The sequence below is a fragment of the Schistocerca nitens genome, chromosome 1 (genome assembly GCF_023898315.1).
Source record: "Schistocerca nitens isolate TAMUIC-IGC-003100 chromosome 1, iqSchNite1.1, whole genome shotgun sequence".
In the NCBI taxonomy this organism is placed as follows: Eukaryota; Metazoa; Arthropoda; class Insecta; order Orthoptera; family Acrididae; genus Schistocerca; species Schistocerca nitens.
Window position 1 is genome coordinate 232,621,700 of NC_064614.1, and position 23,059 is coordinate 232,644,758.

Genomic DNA, 23,059 nt, shown 5'->3' on the forward strand with positions numbered 1-23,059 from the left:
AATGCATACAATTCAAAAACCACTTACCTGTCGAATACACAAAGCAGAAGGGTTTTCTGGTTTCTGTTCAAGTCGCATACGTAAAAATTCATGAATGATTTCCAAAGGAATTCGAGACAAGAAAAGAAATGCAGAACGGTATGAAGGTAAATGCAAACTGCGTGCTTCTGCGCTCCAGTACCCATAGCGAGACAGTTCTTCTTGTTCATGTTCTGGTAACTCAAAAGATGTGCCTTTGAAAGGACACGAATTTTGAGGATTAATAAGTGTGCTACTGGATTCTGCACCCTGTATAAACATAAAAAGAAAATGTATTAATTATAACATCAACTTTGACTTACATAACAAATTGCAAAAACCAAGCGTATCATCACACTTAAATAAATAAGTGGCAAAGGTGTTTTTATACCATGCAACAGCAGTTCACTATTAATGTGTTATGTGCATGACACATTATAGATAATATCAACAGTTCTTTCAAATGGTGCTGAGAACCACAATACAAACTGAAAAACAACAACATAAACCGATCTTTTTTGTCATGGGGACAAACGATCCTCCTTACTTATACAGGGTGAATTAGATGCCCCTACCCAATCGTTTTACGCAACCCACGCTATGTCTGTAACAGGAACAGCATCCAGACAGGCGACAGCCGTGTAATCAATATTAGTTCCCTTTCAGAGCTCTGGGCGACTGTTAGTAAATAGAACCACACCATAAAAAATACAACTGAGGAGTGGTCATGAATTACACAGTATTTTTTTACCAAGATATACCTTACTTTTGCCACACTTATCCCATTGTCTCCAATCTTTCTTTGTGTAACTGGTGGTGTAGTCATAAAGGTTTTGGAAGTCTCTAACTTTATTCTGAAATGTTCCTTATACAGCGACAATGAAATTAATAGTAGATATCAAAATGGGAAGCATGGAAGTAACAACTTTCTGGTATATAACCTCAAAACCATTTACGTATGATTAAGTACTATAAACATAATATACTTACAGAGACATCCAAAACCTGACTGATTATAGTGTCAATTACACAAAGGAAGATCGGAGGAATTTGTATATTTATGGCAGAAATAAGGTAATTGGTCCAAAAATACTGAATAACTCATGGCCAATTCTCACCTGTATTTTTAACAGTACGATCCTGTTTCTGACAGTTGCTCAAAGCTCTGAGAGGGCACTTACATTGACCACATAGCCGGCACCATTTGGATACCGTTCCTGATACAGACATAGAGTGGGTTGCATAAAATGAATCAGTAGAGGCAGCTGAGTCATCCTGTATAAAAGCTTACTTACGTTTAAAACATAGCCTGAAAATAGGAATAAACTCCAAAAAACAGTGCAATGTAATAATAATAGTAAAAATGTTGACTAAATGAGAACTATGGCAATGGAAGGAGAATATTCCTGCTCACTGATTTTCAGAACCTTTATAAATATACCATTTTTTCAATGGATTCATGCACACTTTGTGAACATGAAGCAAGACTTGTGGTAAGATGTTTGTGTTCACACACAAGTAGTCTTTAGACTCAAATAATGTGTAGTGACAGTGGATGAAATATTAAAAATTGTTACAGCTATCAACTGATTGTGAATATGTGGCAATGCCACAAAACAAACCACAGCCTGGTTGTCTCTGCTGAAGGCAATCTCTTGAAAGGAACAGTGTTAGCCACTTGACGGTATCTATAGATAGGGATGGGAAAATTTTGTGTGGATGATAAAGTGGAAAATAACATTCAATCTGCAGTTTATAGCAACATAACACAGAACTGGTAGTTTTTGTGAAACGTCATGGAATGACATATTTTTTCCCCTTTCCATGTAAAATGGTAAATCTGAGGTCAGCAATTTATTAATATTGGTAACTAAGAGTTACTGAATGTTAAAATTATAATGTACCTCGATGGATAAAAAAAATCTACTCACACACATATAAGAATAATTAAAAGTTTGCATGCTTCCGGAGCCACTGGCTCCAAAAGCTTGCACACTTTTAATAACTTTTATACATGTATTTTCCTGCCACCACTTGGTGAGTAGACTTTTTTGTCTATTCAATTACACTGCATTTTCAAAATGATTATTTTCTTTGAATGCTGAAATTGTATTTTGACTTTTTCTCAATTCTGAGAACTATATTCTTAAAATTACAGTGGATTTTCCACATGAAATCCATGGTTCTAGATGTGACGACAAAGAACTACATTCCAGTAGCAATTTTAGTCATCAACATGAATGTACCTGACTATTTTGCACAGCATACTGTACAAACAAATGGTGCAATGCATTAATTGAACTAGATATTTTCATTATATGCAAAATAAAGAACACCACATATGGCATCTTAGTTTTGCAAAAACTTAAATTAACATGGTATCTGATACCTTTCAATCTAACCTAGGCCCTGGTCCACACAATAGGTCACGCTGTCACCCCATACTTCATTCACAAAATTAAAAAAAGATGAATAAAAAGTGAAGTAAGTATTATCAGTGGTTTGTTTTACCACCCAAAACACGTTTGCATGACATCAAATTTCCTATGGTGTAATTGGGTGACAGAAGCAAACTGGACAGGCGTGATGTTGATTTGCGTGGTTGTGAAGCTGGAGTTCCACATTTAGTGATTTTCGAATATGCAGTTTAATTGATGCACCATGTTAAAGATATCTCCAATCCACATCAGTTTTGGTATGATTTGTTGTGCAAAAATATTGAGAAATCTGACGTTGCTGGATAAAATATTACATTTATTCGAAGTTAAGTTTCCTTCATTACAGGGGAATATGAATTTTTGGTTATAAAACTGGAAACTTTTTGAGAAATATGAAGGGATGAATACTTCAGGCAGAGGTGGAGGGTCGCTGAAATGCACTGGGTTGTTCTTTCAAATTATTCTAACAACTACTGCTGCCACAGATCCATTTATTAAGTCAGTCAGTTAGTAACATGTTCTATAGATCATTTTGCATGATAGATTGTAATGATGTCGAACAAGCCCTTATACATTCACATCGCAAACTAATCTGTACATAAAAAAAGAAGAAACAATATGTAGATTAGATGTGAGTTAGTAATTCCAACCCACCACCTTTTTCACATTGCAATAATAGAAAATCTTCTACAGAATAGGAGGAGTTGTCACGAAGAAACTTTCTCAATTCATTATAATATATATATATATATATATATATATATATATATATATATATATATATATATATATCATTCTTTCATTCCACATACAACACACAGAATTAGTTCTTTTCCAGATGACACTAGCAGATGTCCAAACACACATACAGAAACAGAAGAAATGATAAATAAACTTCTTAGAAGTATCACTGACTGGTTTTCTGCAAATGGTCTCACCCTCAATTTTAAAAAGACACAACATAATCGATTCTGCACATCTGGAAGTACCACACCAATGATAAGTGTAACACATAGTGAGGAAATAATAAATAGGGTGAACACCTGAAAATTATTAGGTGCCCCTACTGATAAGTCTTTAAATTGGAAATAGAAGGAACAGTAGTGGACATAAGACTGAACCTTGGGGGACCCCAAACATGATTTCTCTCCAGTCAGAATAATGTCCCTGGACTACATTGCTTGAGTTATTACGTAGAATTGTTTGTAATCTTTTGGTTAGATATAAGATTATCCATTGGTTGGCTATACCATTAATCCCATAAAACATCAATTTATTTACTAGGAGAATACTGTGATTCAAACAGTCAAATGCCTTAGAGAGAGTGCAGAAAATATCAACTGGAACTATTTTATTATTTAGTGCTTGTAAAATATGGTGAGTGAATGTGTAAATGGCATTCTCAGTAGAGCAACCCTTCTGAAAACAAACTGTGAATTGCTAAGAATACTATTGTTGCTAAAGTGAGATACTATTCTAGAATACATAATCTTCTCAAAAATTTTGGAGAATGATGTCAGCAGTGAAATAGATCAGTAGTTATTTACGTCTCTCTTATCACCTTTCTTAAATAGGGTTTAACAATGGCATTTATCAGTCTCTCTGGAAAAATGCCTTTAGTTAGTCATGCATCACATATTTCAAGACTGGGCTTATTACATGGGAACAAATTTTTAGTATTCTACTGGAAACACCATCAAGACCAAGTGAGGTTTCATCTTTTGAGAGAAAGTATAAGTTTCTTAATTTCAGAAGGAAAGTTGGTGAAATTCCATTTTCAACACTCTACTGTGATTTTGCTCAAACTGTTTGTCCCTATGAGTGCTGCTGGGTTGTTCTGTGGCTCGTTGTCCTATATCTCACTTCACTACATTCCATGTTGCCGTAAGTTTGTTATTGGATGTGCTGATTTCTGACATTATGTGCATGTTCTTTGATTTTTTAATAACCTTTCTTGGTAATTTCGAGTATTTTTGTAGTGTTCAACTACTGCAGAGGCCCTACATGTTCTTGCCAAAAGATATATTTTCCTTTTCCTTTCACAAGATACTGTAATCTCTCCAGTGATCCATGGATTTTTACCTGGCTGTTTAGTGTCCTTTCTGACTAGCTTATGCTGAAAGCTATTTTCAAATAATGATATGAATTTATCACGGAATAGATTAAATTTTATGTGAGCATTTGGTTCATTATAAATTACCTCCCATGTCATATTCTATAAATTATTCTTAAAAACATTTGCCCTGAAGTCATCAATTATTCTAAATGATTTCCACTGAGGAGTATCCATATTTAGGCACTATGTTATGTATTCTAACTAACTGTGCATCATCGTCAGAGAGACCTTTTTTACTAGATAAACAGTTATTTTCTTACTTTGAGCTTCATCAAAGAAAATGTTATCAATTAGGGTCCTACTGTCCTTATCCACCAATGTTATAAAGTTAATTACTGAGACCAAATTGTAGGATCCAAATACAGTTTCCATATTTTTCCCATCAGTTTCCTTCAAAAAATCTACACTGAAGTCACCAGAGACTTGCTGCATATGACAGATAGGACAGTAAGGAAGCCAGATTATCTAAACAGTTCAAAATTTCCCAGTGGAGAACTATGTACAGCTACAAATAAAAGTGAACTTTCTTAGTATTAATTCACAAGCACACACTTCTATGTGTTTAGCACTACAAAATCTATTTGTCTCAATGTTTCTGAGCTTGTTTTCTGTCTTAATATATGTAGCAACACCTTTTTTCCTATATTATTTCTGCAAGAGTACACTGCAATGTGTAATCTTTCATAAGTAACTTATCTAACCCTGTGATTACATAGTGCTCAGTCAGGCACATGATGTATATCTTTTCAGAGCTCTCTAAATTTTCGAAACAGACAAGAAGCTCTTGTATCTTATTACTCATTCATCTAATATTTTGATAAAATAAGCTACCCTTATTTTTCTGTGCGTTATTAAGCATTTTGTGAGGCTCTTCTGATATTTTCATTTCTTTCAAATCAGGGTGCCTGAATCACACAGCTCACAGCAGTATTTGCCCAGGGCTGGTCAAGGTGCTGCAGGACCTCCACAAAACTCACATGTGTGTGTATAGTTGCTACTCCTATTTCATCCAGGTCACACCTAAAGTGATAATTACTGTTCTTAGCCAGGCTATTCCCTGCTCCACCAATTATAAGAACCTGATTTCCTTGCCAAAGCCTTTGCACGAAATACCCACACCCTCTGTCACCTGGCTACTGCTAACTAGCTCTTGGCTTCACAATGCTTGTGACATGGCACCCTGTGTCTAATTTGTCCTCTATCATCTGGCCTATACCCCTCCCATGACTACTACCTAGCAGCAAGACTTTTTTCCCTACTCTCTTTCAGAACCAAACTACATTGAGTTTCTTTGCTAGAAGTCTGCTGCAGCCTACTGTGATGTACACCTGGAAGAGGCTCTGTTAACAGCTCTAGATTATTGTTTCATCTATAGGTTGAAAATGAACTCTATTAACCCCTTAATATATTGACTTTTTCAAATTAGGTTTCAAAAAAATAATACTTTTTATTAATGAAAAACATCCTATAAAGAATGAAGTTACATGTAGACACATGAAGATAGCTTTTAAAGCTCAAAACGATGAGTTACAAAATTTTGAAGATCAGCAATGATAAAATCCGAAGTATACTCATGCACTGGACTTTGACTAAAATATCATCAAATTTGATATTTTTAATTTCTGTGTAGCTATGAAGTCCAACCATGTACTTCACAATGGTTTCCTGTGAACATTAATCTTGGAGGAGCTGGCTAGAGCACAGTGAATGTATTTATCCCATACCATTGGCAAGCACTTGTCACTCAACTGATTAACAGTCTCATCACTTTCAGTCTCTAATGAAGTAATATTAGATTCTTCTTCACTTTGTGAGGTGCTAAATTTAACGTCAAACCCAGGACCACTATAGCCATCCTTTTCAGAAAGCACTGCCCAGTCAAAAATACAGGAAAATGGCTAAAAACATGTTATTTTGTTGTCAAATATCCAAAGCTGCACACAGTATAGACAATATCTAATAACGATCACCTCAACCAAAACATGTCAGCCATGTTACAAATGAAGGGCCAGATGTGCTCAAGCAGATGAACACTTATCAGTGCTGAAACGGATATAAATGGGGTTTTATTTTTTTGAAGGTCTGTTCTTAAGTTGTCCAAGTATACCTGGGATTTTAAGTTTGTGTCAAAATAATGAAAACAAAATAACTTCGGGTTTTGTGTTAAGTGTTTAAGGCCTACATGGTAAAGCAGGGATAGCCAAGATTTCGGCTCATGGGCCATGCCTGGGCCCGAGCGCCAAGTGCTCAGCCCTGCTGCACGCTTTTCCCACTGCCACGCCACACTGTCTCAGTGCAAGGAGGGGAAAGAGGGGAAACTGCAAACACACCACATTTAAATGGCAGTGTATTCGCACTACATATGACTTTGTTTTACATATCGCATTTCTCAAAATCATAGATCACAAACAAAACAAATTTTCAGTGTTAGTTAATTATTCTTGATGCCCTGAAGACCCAATATAATTTTAACTGGTACAAACATTTGGTATTGGGACAGACACAATTTCACAGAGTTTTGCACTCAAGTTGCCAAGAAATCTTGATTTATTTAGTTTCATAATTGAAAAATTTGTTTCACACAAATATGTCGATCGAAATAGTAGCACTTTTGCACCCTTATCGAGACTTGGAAACTCTACTTGAGGACGCAATCTAGACATCCTGGACAGTTTTAATGTAAAAAGATTTGTCACTAAAACCAAAATTATCCAACTGGTCAATCAAAGACATCCGCATATGCATAGGGGTACTTCCAACTGAAATGGCAAACAGTCTCGAAAACAGCATTCAAGCAGGCATATGGTTGACAGTGTTCTGAAAAGCTTATGAAACTATTGTAATTCTTTCAGGGCCACAATGAATTCTTCAAACCTCTGATTTTCTATGCCAGTGAGCTTAGGGAACTGGACTGTGTTTGTCAAAATGTGTCCCTTCTACAACACAATTTTCTTTTTGAATGCATCCCCATCAAATCATACAGAAGTTACCTAGCAATGTCTTACTGTGCTCAGTGGGCACTCAAGTCCACTTAAAATGCGAATTCTGCAAACCATTATGGATGTTTTAATTTTCATTCCTGTATTTCTTTTCCCTTCGTAACTTCAACAACAGTGAGTTTTAAATCAAAAAATTTTTCCAGCCATGCCCCTCGACTTAACCAACCAACTTTGCAGTAATATATGATGCTTCCATACACTTACTTCATTTCCACTGCAAACGGTTGCAACTGAGAATGGAATAATGCATGCGACTTCAGAAATTTTACTATTCGTAGCATGAATCTCTTCATAATTTTTTGCTCTTTCATTGCCAACTATATCTTTAAATTCTTTCTGCATGGTATAGTAATGTTGTTTCATAGCAAATATGCAGTACCCGTCGTTTATGCGAATTCAGAATTCTCATCCATTTCTTCTATCATTCCCATTCATTTTAAAGGATTGTGATGGCAGAATGCTACATCGTGTCTTTTTGTGCAAACAGCCACTGAAGCTGTGAATGTCCTTCATACAATGAACGAACAGCAAAGGGTAAACAACGCTGATACCACAATTCTGCTAAACTCGGAGAGCTGTACTGCCAAACTCAAGAGAGTTGCACAGGCCGAAAAATGCCACACTGCAATGCTAAATGAAATGTCGTGCTTTCCCAGGTGCTTCTGGGAAGGACCAAGCAAAGCCAAGTAATAGGCAGGGCCTTGGCCCGCACAAGACCTGCACACGGTGCACGTGTGAAGTTTGGCACGTCATGGCCAGCCTTGTGGTAAAGCGTACTATGTGTACCTAAAATGGCAGGTTTGAGTCATGAAAGATATTCTTTAGGGACACAATTCCTTTCATAATTTAGTGGAGAAGCAACTTCAGATACCACTAGGATAGAGGACCTTGTCAAATGTGATTTTGTGTTGAAGGCAATTTGTCTTCTGTTTTCAAATTTAGACCCCATTATACTGAAGTACAGATGGGTCTGAAGAGAAGTCTCAAGAGAACTTTGCATTTATTACAATGCTCATTTTTTAAAAACTTTCAATAGTGTACAGTTGTCAAGTTACTTTTTTCTTTAATTGATTAGATTTAATACGTACAATAAAAATGAATTATTTAATGAAGTAAATAAATATGATGTGAATAATTATAACGCAATTCAGAGGGATATTTTCACTTTCAACATAACACTGAAAAACAACAAAGAAAGACAAAATAGCAATATACAGTGCTTCAAAAATAAGTCATAAGAAAAGAATACCAAAATTGATAAAAAGTAACAACATAACTGTAATAAAATAACACCAAAATTGTTCATACAATAAAACAATTTTTTCCTGTCCCTGTCTACAGACAATTTCTCAGTTAATGTATGAAATTATTTGTGTCAATTCTTGATACAGATGTGAAAGCTCTTAAGTGCTCCCCCCCTCCCCCAACACACACACACACACACACACACACACACACACACACACACACACACACTCTTCGCCTACATTTCCTTTACCAGTTTTTACTTCTTCCACTTTACGTTCATTAGCAATTCCAACTTCTCACATCTTTGACTATCATTTTATACTGATATTTAGCTCTTGATTCCAACCCCCCCCCCCCCCCCCCCCCCCCCCCGTCTTATCCTAATATGTGACTCTAGACACAGAACTCTACTTAAGTTTTACACCCAATCCTAGAAACCTCCTCTCCCTTCCTCCTCCCAATGGTTAGTCTATTATATGTAAGATTAAGGAAACTTTATTAGCATTGAGCAAAAATGTTACTATTTTTAGTGGCTCAGTTCTCCTTAAATTTTAACGTTCCTTTTGCTTTTAAATAAACTAAAATCAATGTAATATTACTGGTGAATTGCTTTTACTGTTAAAGCATGAACTTTTTGCAATTACCTCCCCAAATTGTATATCCAGAAAAAAGGCGACTAATGGAGTCCTGCAACTCAAGGGAAAAAATAGCCAAACAGTGGAGGGATAAAAAAAAGTTTTGTTGCGATTTTAAACTGCAAGTGGGTGTGTACATTAGTGTCACTTCATTCCCGGGCATAAAGAATCAGTTGTACATATGGAGAAATGAGGCATAGAAATAAAGTTGGTTTGTAACATGAGAAAACAGATAGTACTTGATGAAAAACAAGGGCATACACTTTTACTGAAAGCTGGTTGGTTTTATTCAGGATTCCATATATCACATTATTCCCCACTCTTTTAGCTACAAAACACCATTTTTCACCATAATCTATGGTGGAGGTCCTTTATGCCTGCATGATACCACTCTACTGGTCAACATCAGAGCAACGTCTTCCTGCATCCATAGCGTCCCCATCGTCCATGTACTGCTTCCCATAGAGCGCATCCTCCGTTGGGCCACACTGATGGAAGTCAGAAGGCAAGAGATCCGGGCTGTAGGGTAGATGAGGAAGAATGGTCCAATGCAGTTTTGTGAGCTTCTCTTGGGTGCACAGACATGTGTTAGAACATGCATTGTCACGGGAGAGGAGGAGGAGGGGGAGAAGGAGGGGGAGGGGGAGGGGGGAGGGGGAAGAGGAGGGGGGAGGAGGAGGAGGGGATGGGGGGAGGAGGAGGGGGAGGAGGCGGGGGAGGAGCGGGAGGAGGCGGGGGAGGAGGAGCGGGAGGAGGCGGGGGAGGAGGAGCGGGAGGAGGCGGGGGAGGAGGAGCGGGAGGAGGCGGGGAGGAGGAGCGGGAGGAGGCGGGGGAGGAGGAGCGGGAGGAGGCGGGGGAGGAGGAGCGGGAGGAGGCGGGGGAGGAGGAGCGGGAGGAGGCGGGGGAGGAGGAGCGGGAGGAGGCGGGGAGGAGGAGCGGGAGGAGGCGGGGGAGGAGGAGCGGGAGGAGGCGGGGGAGGAGGAGTGGGAGGAGGCGGGGGAGGAGGAGCGGGAGGAGGCGGGGGAGGAGAGCGGGAGAAGGCGGGGGAGGAGGAGCGGGAGAAGGCGGGGGAGGAGAGCGGGAGAAGGCGGGGGAGGAGAGCGGGAGAAGGCGGGGGAGGAGAAGCGGGAGAAGGCGGGGGAGGAGGAGGCGGGGGAGGAGGAGGAGTGGGAGAAGGAGGAGTGGGAGAAGGAGGAGGAGGAGGAGCGGGAGGAGGAGGAGGAGTGGGAGGAGGAGGGGGGAGGCGTAGGAGGAGGCGGAGGGAGAGGGGGAGGGAGAGGGGGAGGGAGAGGGGGAGGGAGAGGGGGAGGGAGAGGGGGAGGGAGAGGGGGGGAGAGGGGGAGAGAGGAGGGGAGGGAGAGAGAGGAGGGGGAGGGAGAGGGGGAGAGAGAGGAGGGGGAGGGAGAGAGAGGAGGGGGAGGGAGAGGGGGAGAGAGAGGAGGGGGAGGGAGAGGGGAGAGAGAGGAGGGGGAGGGAGAGGGAGAGGAGGGGGAGGGAGAGGAGGGGGAGGGAGCGGGGGAGAGAGAGGAGGAGAAGGAGGGGGAGGGAGAGGGGGAGAGAGAGGGAGAGGGGAAGAGAGAGGGGGAGGGAGAGGGGGAGAGAGGGGGAGGGAGAGGGAAGAGGGGGGTGGGAGAGGGGAAGAGATGGGGAGGGAGAGGAGGAGGAGAGAGGGGGAGGGAGAGGAGGAGGGGGAGAGAGGGGGAGGGAGAGGAGGAGGGGGAGAGAGAGGGGAAGAGAGAGGGGGAGGGAGAGGAGGAGGGAGAGGAGGAGGGGGAGGGAGAGGAGGAGGGGGAGGGGGAGGGGGAGGGGGAGGGAGAGGAGGAGGGGGAGGGAGAGGAGGAGGGGAGGGAGAGAGGAGAGGGGAGGGAGATGAGGAGGGGGAGGGAGAGGAGGAGGGGGAGGGAGGAGGAGGGGAGGGAGGAGGAGGGGGAGGAGGAGGAGGGGAGGGAGGAGGAGGGGGAGGGAGATGAGGAGGAGGGGAGGGAGGAGGGGGGAAAGGGGGAGGGAGGAGGGGGAGGGAGGAGGGGGAGGGAGAGGGGGAGAGAGGAGGGGTGAGGGAGAGGGAGGGGGAGAGGAGGGGGTGGGAAAGGGGGAGGGGGGAGGGAGAGGGGTGAGAGGAGGGGGGAGGGAGAGGGGGTGAGGAGGGGGATGGAGAGGGGGAGAGAGGAGGGGGGAGGGAGAGGGGGGAGGGAGAGGGGAGAGTGGAGGGGAGGGAGAGGGGGAGAGAGGAGGGGGGAGGGAGAGAGGAGGGGGGGCGACAGGGGGAGAGAGGAGGAGGGAGAGGAGGAGGGGGAGGGGGAGAGAGGAGGAGGGGAGAGGAGGAGGGGGAGGGAGAGAGAGGAAGAGGAGGGGAGGGAGATGAAGAGGGGAAGGAGGGGGTGAGGGGGAGAGATGAGGAGGGGGAGGGAGAGGGGGGAGAGGAGGAGGGGGAGGGAGAGGGGAGAGGAGGAGGGGGGAGGGAGAGGGGGAGAGGAGGAGGGGGGAGGGAGAGGGGGAGATAGTAGGAGGGGGAGGGAGAGGAGAAGGGGGAGGGAAAGGAGAAGGGGGGAGGGAGATAGTAGGAGGGGGAGGGAGAGGAGAAGGGGGGGGAAAGGAGAAGGGGGGAGGGAGAGGAGAAGGGGGAGGGAGAGGGGGAGAGGAGAAGGGGGAGAGGGAGGAGGAGGGGGAGGGAGAAGAGGAGGGGGAGTGAGAAGTGGGGAGGGAGAAGAGGAGGGGAGTGAGAAGTGGGGAGGGAGAGGAGGGGGAGTGAGAAGTGGGGAGGGAGAGGAGGGGGAGAGGGAGGAGGAGGGGGGAGAAGGGGGGAGGGAGAGCAGGAGGAGGGGAGGGAGAGGAGGAGTGGTATAGAGGGAGGGAGAGGAGGGGGAAGAGGGGGAGGGGGAAGAGATGGTGGGGAGGGGAGATGTGGAGGGGAGGGGAGAGGTGGAGGGGAGGGGAAAGGTGGAGGGGAGGGGAGGGGAAAGGTGGAGGGGAGGGGAAAGGTGGAGAGGAGGGGAAAGGTGGAGGGGAGGGGAAAGGAGGAGGGGATGGGAGGGGAGGGGAAAGGTGGAGGGGAAAGGTGGAGGGGAAAGGTGGAGGGGAAAGGTGGAGGGGAGGGGAAAGGTGGAGGGGAGGGGAAAGGTGGAGGGGAGGGGAGAGGTGGAGGGGCGGGGAGAGGTGGAGGGAAGGGGAAAGGTGGAGGGGTGGGAGATGTGGAGGGGCGGGGAGAGGTGGAGGGGCGGGGAGAGGTGGAGGGGCGGGAAGAGGTGGAGGGGCGGGAAGAGGTGGAGGGGCGGGGAGAGGTGGAGGGGCAGGGAGAGGTGGAGGGGAGAGGTGGGGGAGAGGTGGGGGGAGGGGAGCGGAGGAGGGAAGGAGGGGTGGGGAGGGGAGAGGAGGAGGGGAGGGGGCGGAGGAGGGGATGGAGGGGACGGGGAGGGGAGAGGTGTAGGGGAGAGGAGGTGATGGGGGAGGAGAAGGGGATGTGAGAGGAGGAGGGGATGGGAGATGAGGAAGGGATAGGAGAGGAGGAGGGGATAGGAGAGGAGGAGGGGAGGTGGGAGGAGGGGAGGGGACGGGAAGGGCAGGGGAGAGGCGGGGTGGGGAGAGGAGGGGATAGGAGGAGGGGAGAGAAGGGGAAGGGAGAGGAGGAGGGGCGGGGAGAGGAGGAGGCGAGAAGAGGAGGAGGAGGGGAGAGGAGGACGGGCGGGGAGAGGAGGGGAGAAAACTAGGGACGAGGAGGAGGGGAGAGGAGGAGGGAGGGGGAGGGGAGAGGATGAGGGGAGCGGGGAGGAGGGGGAGGAGGAGGGGGAGGGGGAGGGCGTGGAGGAGGGGGAGGAGGAGGGGGAGGAGGAGGGGGAGGGTGAGGAGGAGGGGGAGAAGGGCAGGAGGGGGGAGGAGTAGTTCATTTGCATTTTTGTGCAAAACATGTGCTAACATTGTTTCTTCAGATTCCTGAGGGTAACACAATAAGATTATTGCACATGAGGGAGACCATAAAACAGAATATCCCCTTCAGTGCCCCAGAAGACTACCGTCATGACTTTACCAGCTGAGGATGTGGCTTTAAACATTTTCTTCAGAAGAGAGGTGGTGTGGTGTCACTCCACAAATTGCTGTTTTGTTTCTGATTAGATGTTTCATCACCTGTGACCGAGGTTCAACAATAAATTGTCAAGCTCAATCCCGCAATGTGGAAGCAACTCTGAAAAGACAGTCTTTCATTACTCTTTGTGGTCTTCTGTTAGGCAGTGAGGGACCAGTGGGTACATACATTTGAATATCCACACTGGTGGATGTGTGTGTCAACACTACCGACGGAGCTGAGCAGCGAGGTGTTTGATTGTGATCCACTGATCACATCAAATGAGAGTGTTTGCATATTCCAGCACAGCAGGAGTCAGAGCTGTGTACAGCTGGCTGGAATGCAGGAGATCATACAGGTTTCCGCGACCTTGTTGTGACGACGACACTTCACCCAATGACTCACCATGATTTTGTTCACTGCCAGGCTTCCATAGAAATTCTGCAAGTGCTTATGAATATCTGCGATGCTCTTGTTTCTTGTCAAATGAAACCCAATGACAGCTCTCTGCTTGAAATGCACCACCATTAAAGAGGCCACTCTGAAGGCTTCGTATGGTGCCACCACCTATCAGAAGTTCATGTAACTACAGGGACTGAAGTGGGAACATTTCCTGGTGTCTTACAGATAGTTCCACGTTTTTTCAACCAAAATAGGCTGGGGAAAAAAAGTGTTGCATTACTTATTGAACAACCCTCTTATATTTCCTCACGATTAAAGGCAGGATATTTTCTATTTATTGGCCTATTTTGGTGTTATTTTTAGTCAATTACAATGTTATTTTCTGAAAGCTTGTTTCTCAAGTGCATTTTTTAATTGATTTCAGAGTTATATTTCCAATAAAAATATATATCTATGAAATACATTACTTTATTGTCATTGCATATTTAATTAATTTCCATTATTGGAAAAAACAAACTACATATTAAATCTATTAAATCTAATGAAAAAGAAAGCTGCTACTCACCATATAGTGGAGATGCTGAGTTGCAGATAGGCACAACAAAACGACTGTCACAAATTAGCTTTTGGCCAGTCCGGCCTTAATCAAAAATAAGACCACACACACACACACACACACACACACACATGGCTGCAGTCTCTGGCAACTGAAGCCACACTGTGAGCAACAACACCAGTGCATGACTGGAGTGCCGACTGGGTGGGGGTAAGGAGGAGGCTGAGGCAGGGGGGAAGGGATAGTGGGGGGGGGGGGGGAGGCAGTGAAGTTCTGCTGGGGAGCGTGCAGTGATGCGGTGGAGAGAGGGTAGGGCAGCTATGAACAGTTGGGAGGTTAGACGGGGCAGATGGTATTGTGGAATGAGGTCTGTATTGCTGGAATGGTAACTGGGAAGGGGTTGAATGATGATTGAGGACAACGGCTAACAAAGGTTGAGGCCAGGAGGGTTATGGGAACATAGGATACACCGCAATGGAAGTTCCCATCTGTGCAATTCAGAAAAGATGGTGTTGGTGGGAAGGACCCATATGGCACAGGCTGTGAAGCTGACATTGAAATGAAGGATGTTACGTTGAGCAGCGTGCTCTGCAACAGGGTTGTCCACTTGTTTATTGGCCACAGTTTGTAGGTGGCCATTCATGTGGACAGACAGCTTGTTGGTTGTCATGCCCACATAAAATGCAGCACAGTGGTTGCAGCTGAGCTAGTAGATCACATGACTCGTTTCACAGCTAGCCCTGCCTTTGATGGGATAGGTGATGTTTGTGACTGGACTGGAGTAGGTGGTGGTGGTGGGAGGATGTATGGGACAGGTCTTGCATCTAGGTCTGTTACAGGGATATGAGCCATGAGGTAAGGGGTTGGGAGCAAGGGTTGTGTAGGAATGGAGGAGTATGTTGTGCAGGTTCGGTGGACTGCAGAATACCATTGTGGGATGGATGGAAAGGATAGTGGACAAGACATTTCTCATTTCAGGGCACAACGAGAGGTAGTCAAAACCCTAGCGGAGCTTGTAATTCAGCTGCTCTAGTCCTGGGTGGTACCGAGTTACGAGGGGAATGCTGCTCTGTGGCCAGACGATGAGACTTTGGGAGGTGGTGAGAGACTGGGAGGATACAGCACGAGAGATTTGTTTTTGTACAAGGTTGGGAGGATAACTACAATCTGTAATGGCTCCAGTGTGACCCTCGGTATATCTCAAGAGGGACCTCTCGTCACTGCAGATGCAACATCCACGATTGGCTAGGCTGCATGGAAGGGACTTCTTGATATGGAACAGGTGCTCCCCAGCAGCACTTCACTGTCCCGCACCCCAACCTGCTATCCCTCATCCTCCCTACCCCAGCCTCCTCCTTACCCCCACCCAGTCACATCTCCCATAATGCACTGGTGCTGCTGCTTGCAGTGTGGCTTCAGTTGCCAAGTTGCCAGAGACTGCAGTCGTGTGTGTGTGTGTGTGTGTGTGTGTGTGTGTGTGTGTGTCGTCCATGTTCGATGAAGGTCATACTGGCCGAAAGCTAATTTGTGACTTTTTTTTTTGTGCCTCTCTGCGACTCAGCATCTCCACTATATGGTGACTAGCAACTTTATTTTTAATAACATTGTTACATTCCATCCAGGATTTTCCATTGTTTGAGCTATTAAATCTATTCATTTAAAAAACAATTAACTTTGTAACAAACAATTATGAAAGTTTTCAAAAGAAGCAACTGTTATAACTTCACAGTTCTCTTTCAATGTATTATGCTGCTGAACTTTCAACATTTCACTTAAGGGTTATGCAACACTTCAGAATATCTATATCGCAGATGCTTGCTATTCGAGGTATACATACCAGGATCTTTGCCATGTGATCATTAATACATCTACATCCATACCCTGGAAACAACTGTTAAATCATGGAGGAGGAGAAAGAGTAGGACGAGGAGATTAGTATTTAATGTCCGTCAACAACGAGGTCATTGGATATGAAGCACAAACTCAGATTACGGAAGGAAATTGGCAATGCCCTTCCAAAGGAACCATCCCAGCATTTGCCTGAAGTTGTCTTAGGAAAACATGGAAAACCTAAATCAGGATGACCGGATACAGGTTTGAACCATTTTTGTCTCGAATGCAAGTACAGTGTGCTAACCATGGCACCACCTCGCTCGCTTTTAAATCATGGAAGGGTACTTTGTACAATAGCACTTATTAGAGCCTTTTCCCTTTCCATTCACATGAGGACAGCGGAAAGAATGATTAAACTCCATTGGGTGCACCGTGATAAATCGTCTAATCTTACCTTTGCAATCCCTACGACGGTGATAAGTAGGGGGCCATATTATATTCCTAGATTCATCATTTAATACTGGCTCTTGAAACTATGTAAGTAGGCTTTCATGAGACAATTTGCATCTATCTGGAAGAGCCTGCCAGTTCGAGTTTCTTAGCATCTCTGTGACACTCTTAGGTGTGTCAAACAAACACATGACTATTCTTACTGCACTTCTTTGTGTACATCCAATATCCATGCTAGACCAATTAGATACAGGTCCCGCACCTGTGAGCAATATTGTAGGATGAGTCACATGAATATTTTGAAACCAATTTCCTTCAGAGACTGACTGTATTTCCTAGTTTTCTGCCAACAGATCTAACTCTGCCATACTAACAAGCCTATGTGACTCTTGCAGATTTTATAGCAATAGGATACTATGTTTTTCATTTTGAAAAGTACAAAGTTTCACATTTATTAACATTTAAAGCAGGCTGCCAATCTTTACGCCACACTGAAATCTTGTCCAAGACGTGACTGAACATATGTAGTTTTCTTTGAACAGTATTTCATTATAGAAAACTGCAACATCTGAGGTTACTATCACTGTTTTCTGAAAGGTCATTAATATACAATATGTACACAAACAGTCCCAGCACACTTCCATTCGGCTTGTCTTAACTTATTTCTTCACCTGTCAATAACCATCCATCCAAGATACCACGCTGCATTCCTTCCACCAACAAATCGTCAAAAGTAGCCACAAATTTCACTTGATACCTCATATGATCATACATCTGGTAATAAACGTAGGTGTGGTAATGAGTCGGAGGCTTTTTGGAAGTCAAGAAATATAACATCTATGAGACTGCCTTAATCCATGGTTTTCAGGTGACTCATTACATCTAAGCTCACAATATGTTACAAGATTCTGCAACAAATGGATATCAAGAATATTGGATGACAGTATTGTGAATTACTTCTGCTACCTTTCTTGTGCAGTAGTATGTGATCTATGCTTTCTTCCAATCACAAGGCACTGTCTTTTGTTCTAGGGACCTACAGTATCTTATGGTTAAAAGAGTAGCTAATTCATCTGAAAATTTGGTGTAGAAACTGGTTTTCATCGAACCCCAGAGCTTTATTTAATTTAAATGATTTCAAGCTGTTCTCAACCCCACTGACACTAATATCTATTTTGCTCAACTAGAGCAAGAATTAAATGGGAACAATACTCCTGGATTTTCCTTCATAAACGAACATTTGGAAACACATTTAAGGTGTTTTTGCTTTTGCTTTGCCACTCTCAATTCCAGTTGCCTGTCTTGTCCACAAATGTATGAACAACTACTTTGGTGTCACTACCTGCCCTAACATATGAATGTAATTTCCTTGGGTGCTGTGAGAGATCTTTAAATAATATTTTGCTACAGTAGTCATTGCATTCTTCTCCACTACCCTTTTGACAGCAAAACACATTTCATTCAGATCTCCCTACCTATAACTCTATGCTTTATATTACACTTATCATGCTGTAGTCTCTGTTTCTTTAGAAGTTTCTTTACAGTGACTGGAAACCCTGAGCAGTACAATCAGTAATGAACTGTTCTATTTGGTACATATCTATATACTGCATATTCAACTATTCTTTTAAATTGATCCACAGTTCCTCTATATTTCCCTCTGTTGAACTAAATGAAATTCCTCATCAAAGTATGACATTACTGCATCTTTATCTAGTCTGCTGAACATATAAATCTTTCTGTTTTAGCTGCTCTTTGTACTTTGGTAGTCACTGTTGCTAAAACTAAATCACAGTTACTGATAACAGTTTCAATGTGAGCATCCTCAAAGATGTAATGTCTACCTCTTTAGATCCTATTTATTTCTATCGTGAGCAGGTTTCTGAACTATCCATCTTAAGTAGTTTTCAGAGAACACATTTAGCAATGTTTTGCAGAATGTATTGTCACATACATCACCTACAAAACTGTAACCACAACAAATGATTACTCTATGATTACAGTCACCTCCAATGCTGGAAGTACAACTGGGGAACTTGTACACTGTCTAATAATTGTGCTTGGGTCTGGTGGCTGATAGAAAGATCCACTTATAATTGTATGTCCATTATACAGAGCCTTGCCCAAGCAATCTTGCATACAGTTTCCATTTCTATCTCAGTGAATTTGAGTTTCTTGTCTACTGTGACAAACAGACCACCTCCACTATAGCTCATGCACGATACGATGGCTAATGCGCAGAGACCAATTTTCGTCCAAAGTGCTGGGTGAGTTCATTCGTTTGTTTGTTCGGAAGGGGAGGCTGACAGTGTCTGAAACCTTTCGGCCGTTCGGCGATTATAGAATCTAGATGCAGGCCTGCAATCTTTCTCAAATGATTTTACAGAAATTATTCGGTAAAGAAAATTCATTTTGCTTTACTTATAGCTTTATATGTCAGGTTGATGATGACATGCCCATCATCACGTTAATGGTCACAGTTATTGTGATATTTAAGTGAAAGTAAGACACTGCATGAATATGAAAAAGTTTGCAATGAAAAGCAGATGTCGCTACGATTTTGTGTTTGGTGCATACTACATAATATTTAGCAGCATATGGAATTTAGCTAATGTATTGAATTTTTCATTAGACTTGGGTGGAGGTCTCCCTCCCACCAATCTTGAGAAATTTGATCTGACGTAGCACACTCATTTGTGATTGCGGCGTGCCAGTTATAAAGCCAGAGTGAAATATCCAAAGCATTCCTCATATTTCATAAATTTTTTTCAGATATCGAAATGAGATTTTGGCAAATGATAGGATGCAAAGAGGACAGTATTTTGCTGTAAGGGTCTTATGCAAAATTTCATTATCTACCATGTTATTTCACTAACTACAGACTTTTTCGATGAAAGTATGCAATTTTTAAGGGCCACCAATAGCTGGTGAAACAAGAAATACTAAGGGTTTTGGAACAACATAACTGAAAACATTACAAATTTATTTTGTACCACAAAAGTGCTATTTCATAAGTCACATTAGTACTCTACCTTAACTATGTTCCTACAAACCCCAAAGCCAAAATCTCCATTCATCAATGTCTACCTCTTCCGCTCCCTATATAATTTGGTAGCCCCACATCACTAAAGTTTGAGAAATGATTTCTTCCTTTTATCTAGTAGTAGTAGTAAGTAGTAGTAGACACAGTCTAACTCAGTTAATCATCTTAAATGAAAGCTTTCAAATAAAAGCGCATTAATTTGGCAAAAGAATGGGATGAGTTTGTTAAAATAAAAAACATCAGTAAGTAAATGAAGTAGTCACCAAGAATATTGAGCCAAGGGATACATACACAGCAAGACAGACTGAAAGAAAATCAGTGTGAAAACAAGGAATCCACACTGCTGCTTATTAAAGTTCCAACACCAGATACGATGGAAAATAACAAAATTTTACATACTGTGTGAATACAGTATGGCATGAAGAATACATGATTACATTTATAGGTGATTTGAGGATATACAGGTGTAAAATGTAGGATACCGAGCTGCCTCTTCTGGCAGCAAAAATAGTTCGTAAAAGGCGTGAGTCGATCTGAGCTTGAAAGAAAGATACAGACATGTATGACATTCCATACTGCTCAACATTCCACCAGAGTTCATCAATCACAGAGGTCGGCAAGTGGTGATATATGTCAGTCTCTCAGCAATGCATGACCATACGTTTTTAATAGGAGAGAGATCTGGAGAATGTGCTGGCAAGGTAGGTCCAGATGGCACAGGCATCACGCAGTCTTGCTTTTGCTTGTTGAAAGATATGCCACAAAGCCTTCTACAAGGGGAGACACCCACAGGCCTTAAGACATCAGAAATTTAACATCTGCTGTTCAAATTAGCAGCTATGCAAACCTGAGGTGATATGAGTTGTGTATCTAGTGCCGCCTGATACAATCGCAAAGTATTAGGCACATATCACGAAGTTCAATCTGACAACATTTGTTCTCTTCGGATGCTCCACAAAAAGATACAGACACTGTGATGCTTTATGCAGAACTGGGACTAACTCCTTTCTCTGCTGCCATGTCCAGGGAAGCTGCAAGAATGGTTGCCATGTTAACAGGCTGTTGAGCTCCAGACAGCATCACACTGTTGTGTGCGTACTTGTCTTGCTCCACCAAGCTCATTTCCTGATCAAGGTATACACGCCACAATCCTGCCCATATCAAAACGGTACATGTTGACAGATGTTTCTCCTTCTTACATAGAGCATAACACAACATTCTCACCAACAACCAATACTCAAACGTGATTTCTGAAAGAGAAATCCCAATGTACAGATAACATTATTCCTGCTTACTTCATGTGGCTTGTGCTGAAATGTTTTAATCATTTGCATATCCTGACACATCATGCCACTGTGTCATTTGTTAGATGTTGCCTTCATGCTGTTACAATTTTATTGGCTGGCAGTGTACACGAAGAAACACTGTATATAACAAAATTAACAATATTTGCAATTTATTTGGCGTATCATTGAAAGGGTGCAGATTAATTGTAAGTCACTCCATCTCACTGTCACACATCTCTCACTTATCGCTTTTCTTATTACATACCAAAGAAGAAATGTTTTGCCCTGAAGATCAAGATTTAGTTGGTCTTTTTCTATTTTATTATTAACCACATTTTTTATAATTAATATGTCATGGATATGTTGCACTTACGTCTGTTTCAAATTTTCATACCCTCCTTATTTCTGACTACTGCATAAATTATTCATTTCCTTTGTTCAAGAGCACTTACACAGTTGCATCATATCCTATTCACAATGCAAATACACTCCTGGAAATTGAAATAAGAACACCGTGAATTCATTGTCCCAGGAAGGGGAAACTTTATTGACACATTCCTGGGGTCAGATACATCACATGATCACACTGACAGAACCACAGGCACATAGACACAGGCAACAGAGCATGCACAATGTCGGCACTAGTACAGTGTATATCCACCTTTCGCAGCAATGCAGGCTGCTATTCTCCCATGGAGACGATCGTTGAGATGCTGGATGTAGTCCTGTGGAACGGCTTGCCATGCCATTTCCACCTGGTGCCTCAGTTGGACCAGCGTTCGTGCTGGACGTGCAGACCGCATGAGACGACGCTTCATCTAGTCCCAAACATGCTCAATGGGGGACAGATCCGGAGATCTTGCTGGCCAGGGTAGTTGACTTACACCTTCTAGAGCACGTTGGGTGGCACGGGATACATGCGGACGTGCATTGTCCTGTTGGAACAGCAAGTTCCCTTGCCGGTCTAGGAATGGTAGAACGATGGGTACAATGACGGTTTGGATGTACCGTGCACTATTCAGTGTCCCCTCGACGATCACCAGTGGTGTACGGCCAGTGTAGGAGATCGCTCCCCACACCATGATGCCGGGTGTTGGCCCTGTGTGCCTCGGTCGTATGCAGTCCTGATTGTGGCGCTCACCTGCACGGCGCCAAACACGCATACGACCATCATTGGCACCAAGGCAGAAGCGACTCTCATCGCTGAAGACGACACGTCTCCATTCGTCCCTCCATTCACGCCTGTCGCGACACCACTGGAGGCAGGCTGCACGATGTTGGGGCGTGAGCGGAAGACGGCCTAACGGTGTGCGGGACCGTAGCCCAGCTTCATGGAGACGGTTGCGAATGGTCCTCGCCGATACCCCAGGAGCAACAGTGTCCCTAATTTGCTGGGAAGTGGCGGTGCGGTCCCCTACGGCACTGCGTAGGATCCTACGGTCTTGGCGTGCATCCGTGCGTCGCTGCGGTCCGGTCCCAGGTCGACGGGCACGTGCACCTTCCGCCGACCACTGGCGACAACATCGATGTACTGTGGAGACCTCACGCCCCACGTGTTGAGCAATTCGGAGGTACGTCCACCCGGCCTCCCGCATGCCCACTATACGCCCTCGCTCAAAGTCCGTCAACTGCACATACGGTTCACGTCCACGCTGTCGCGGCATGCTACCAGTGTTAAAGACTGCAATGGAGCTCCGTATGCCACGGCAAACTGGCTGACACTGACGGCGGCGGTGCACAAATGCTGCGCAGCTAGCGCCATTCGACGGCCAACACCGCGGTTCCTGGTGTGTCCGCTGTGCCGTGCGTGTGATCATTGCCTGTACAGCCCTCTCGCAGTGTCCGGAGCAAGTATGGTGGGTCTGACACACCGGTGTCAATGTGTTCTTTTTTCCATTTCCAGGAGTGTATTCCAAAAATAGAAAGCTCTTGCATATGATTGTATGCTTACGTGTAACACAAATGAAGAAAGATGCAT

At 43.8% G+C, this 23,059-nt stretch overlaps 1 protein-coding gene across 2 annotated transcripts in view; it reads right to left on the minus strand.

The window, feature by feature from the left end:
* The window catches only part of LOC126246235 (mitogen-activated protein kinase kinase kinase 4), a 217,245-nt gene that overhangs the window by 132,762 nt on the left and 61,424 nt on the right, over nucleotides 1–23,059 (minus strand). For both annotated transcript variants that reach the window (XM_049948380.1, XM_049948379.1), the window contains exon 10: nucleotides 28–288. In XM_049948380.1, coding sequence (XP_049804337.1) covers nucleotides 28–288 — 261 coding nt within the window. The remainder of the gene's footprint in view (nucleotides 1–27; nucleotides 289–23,059) is intronic.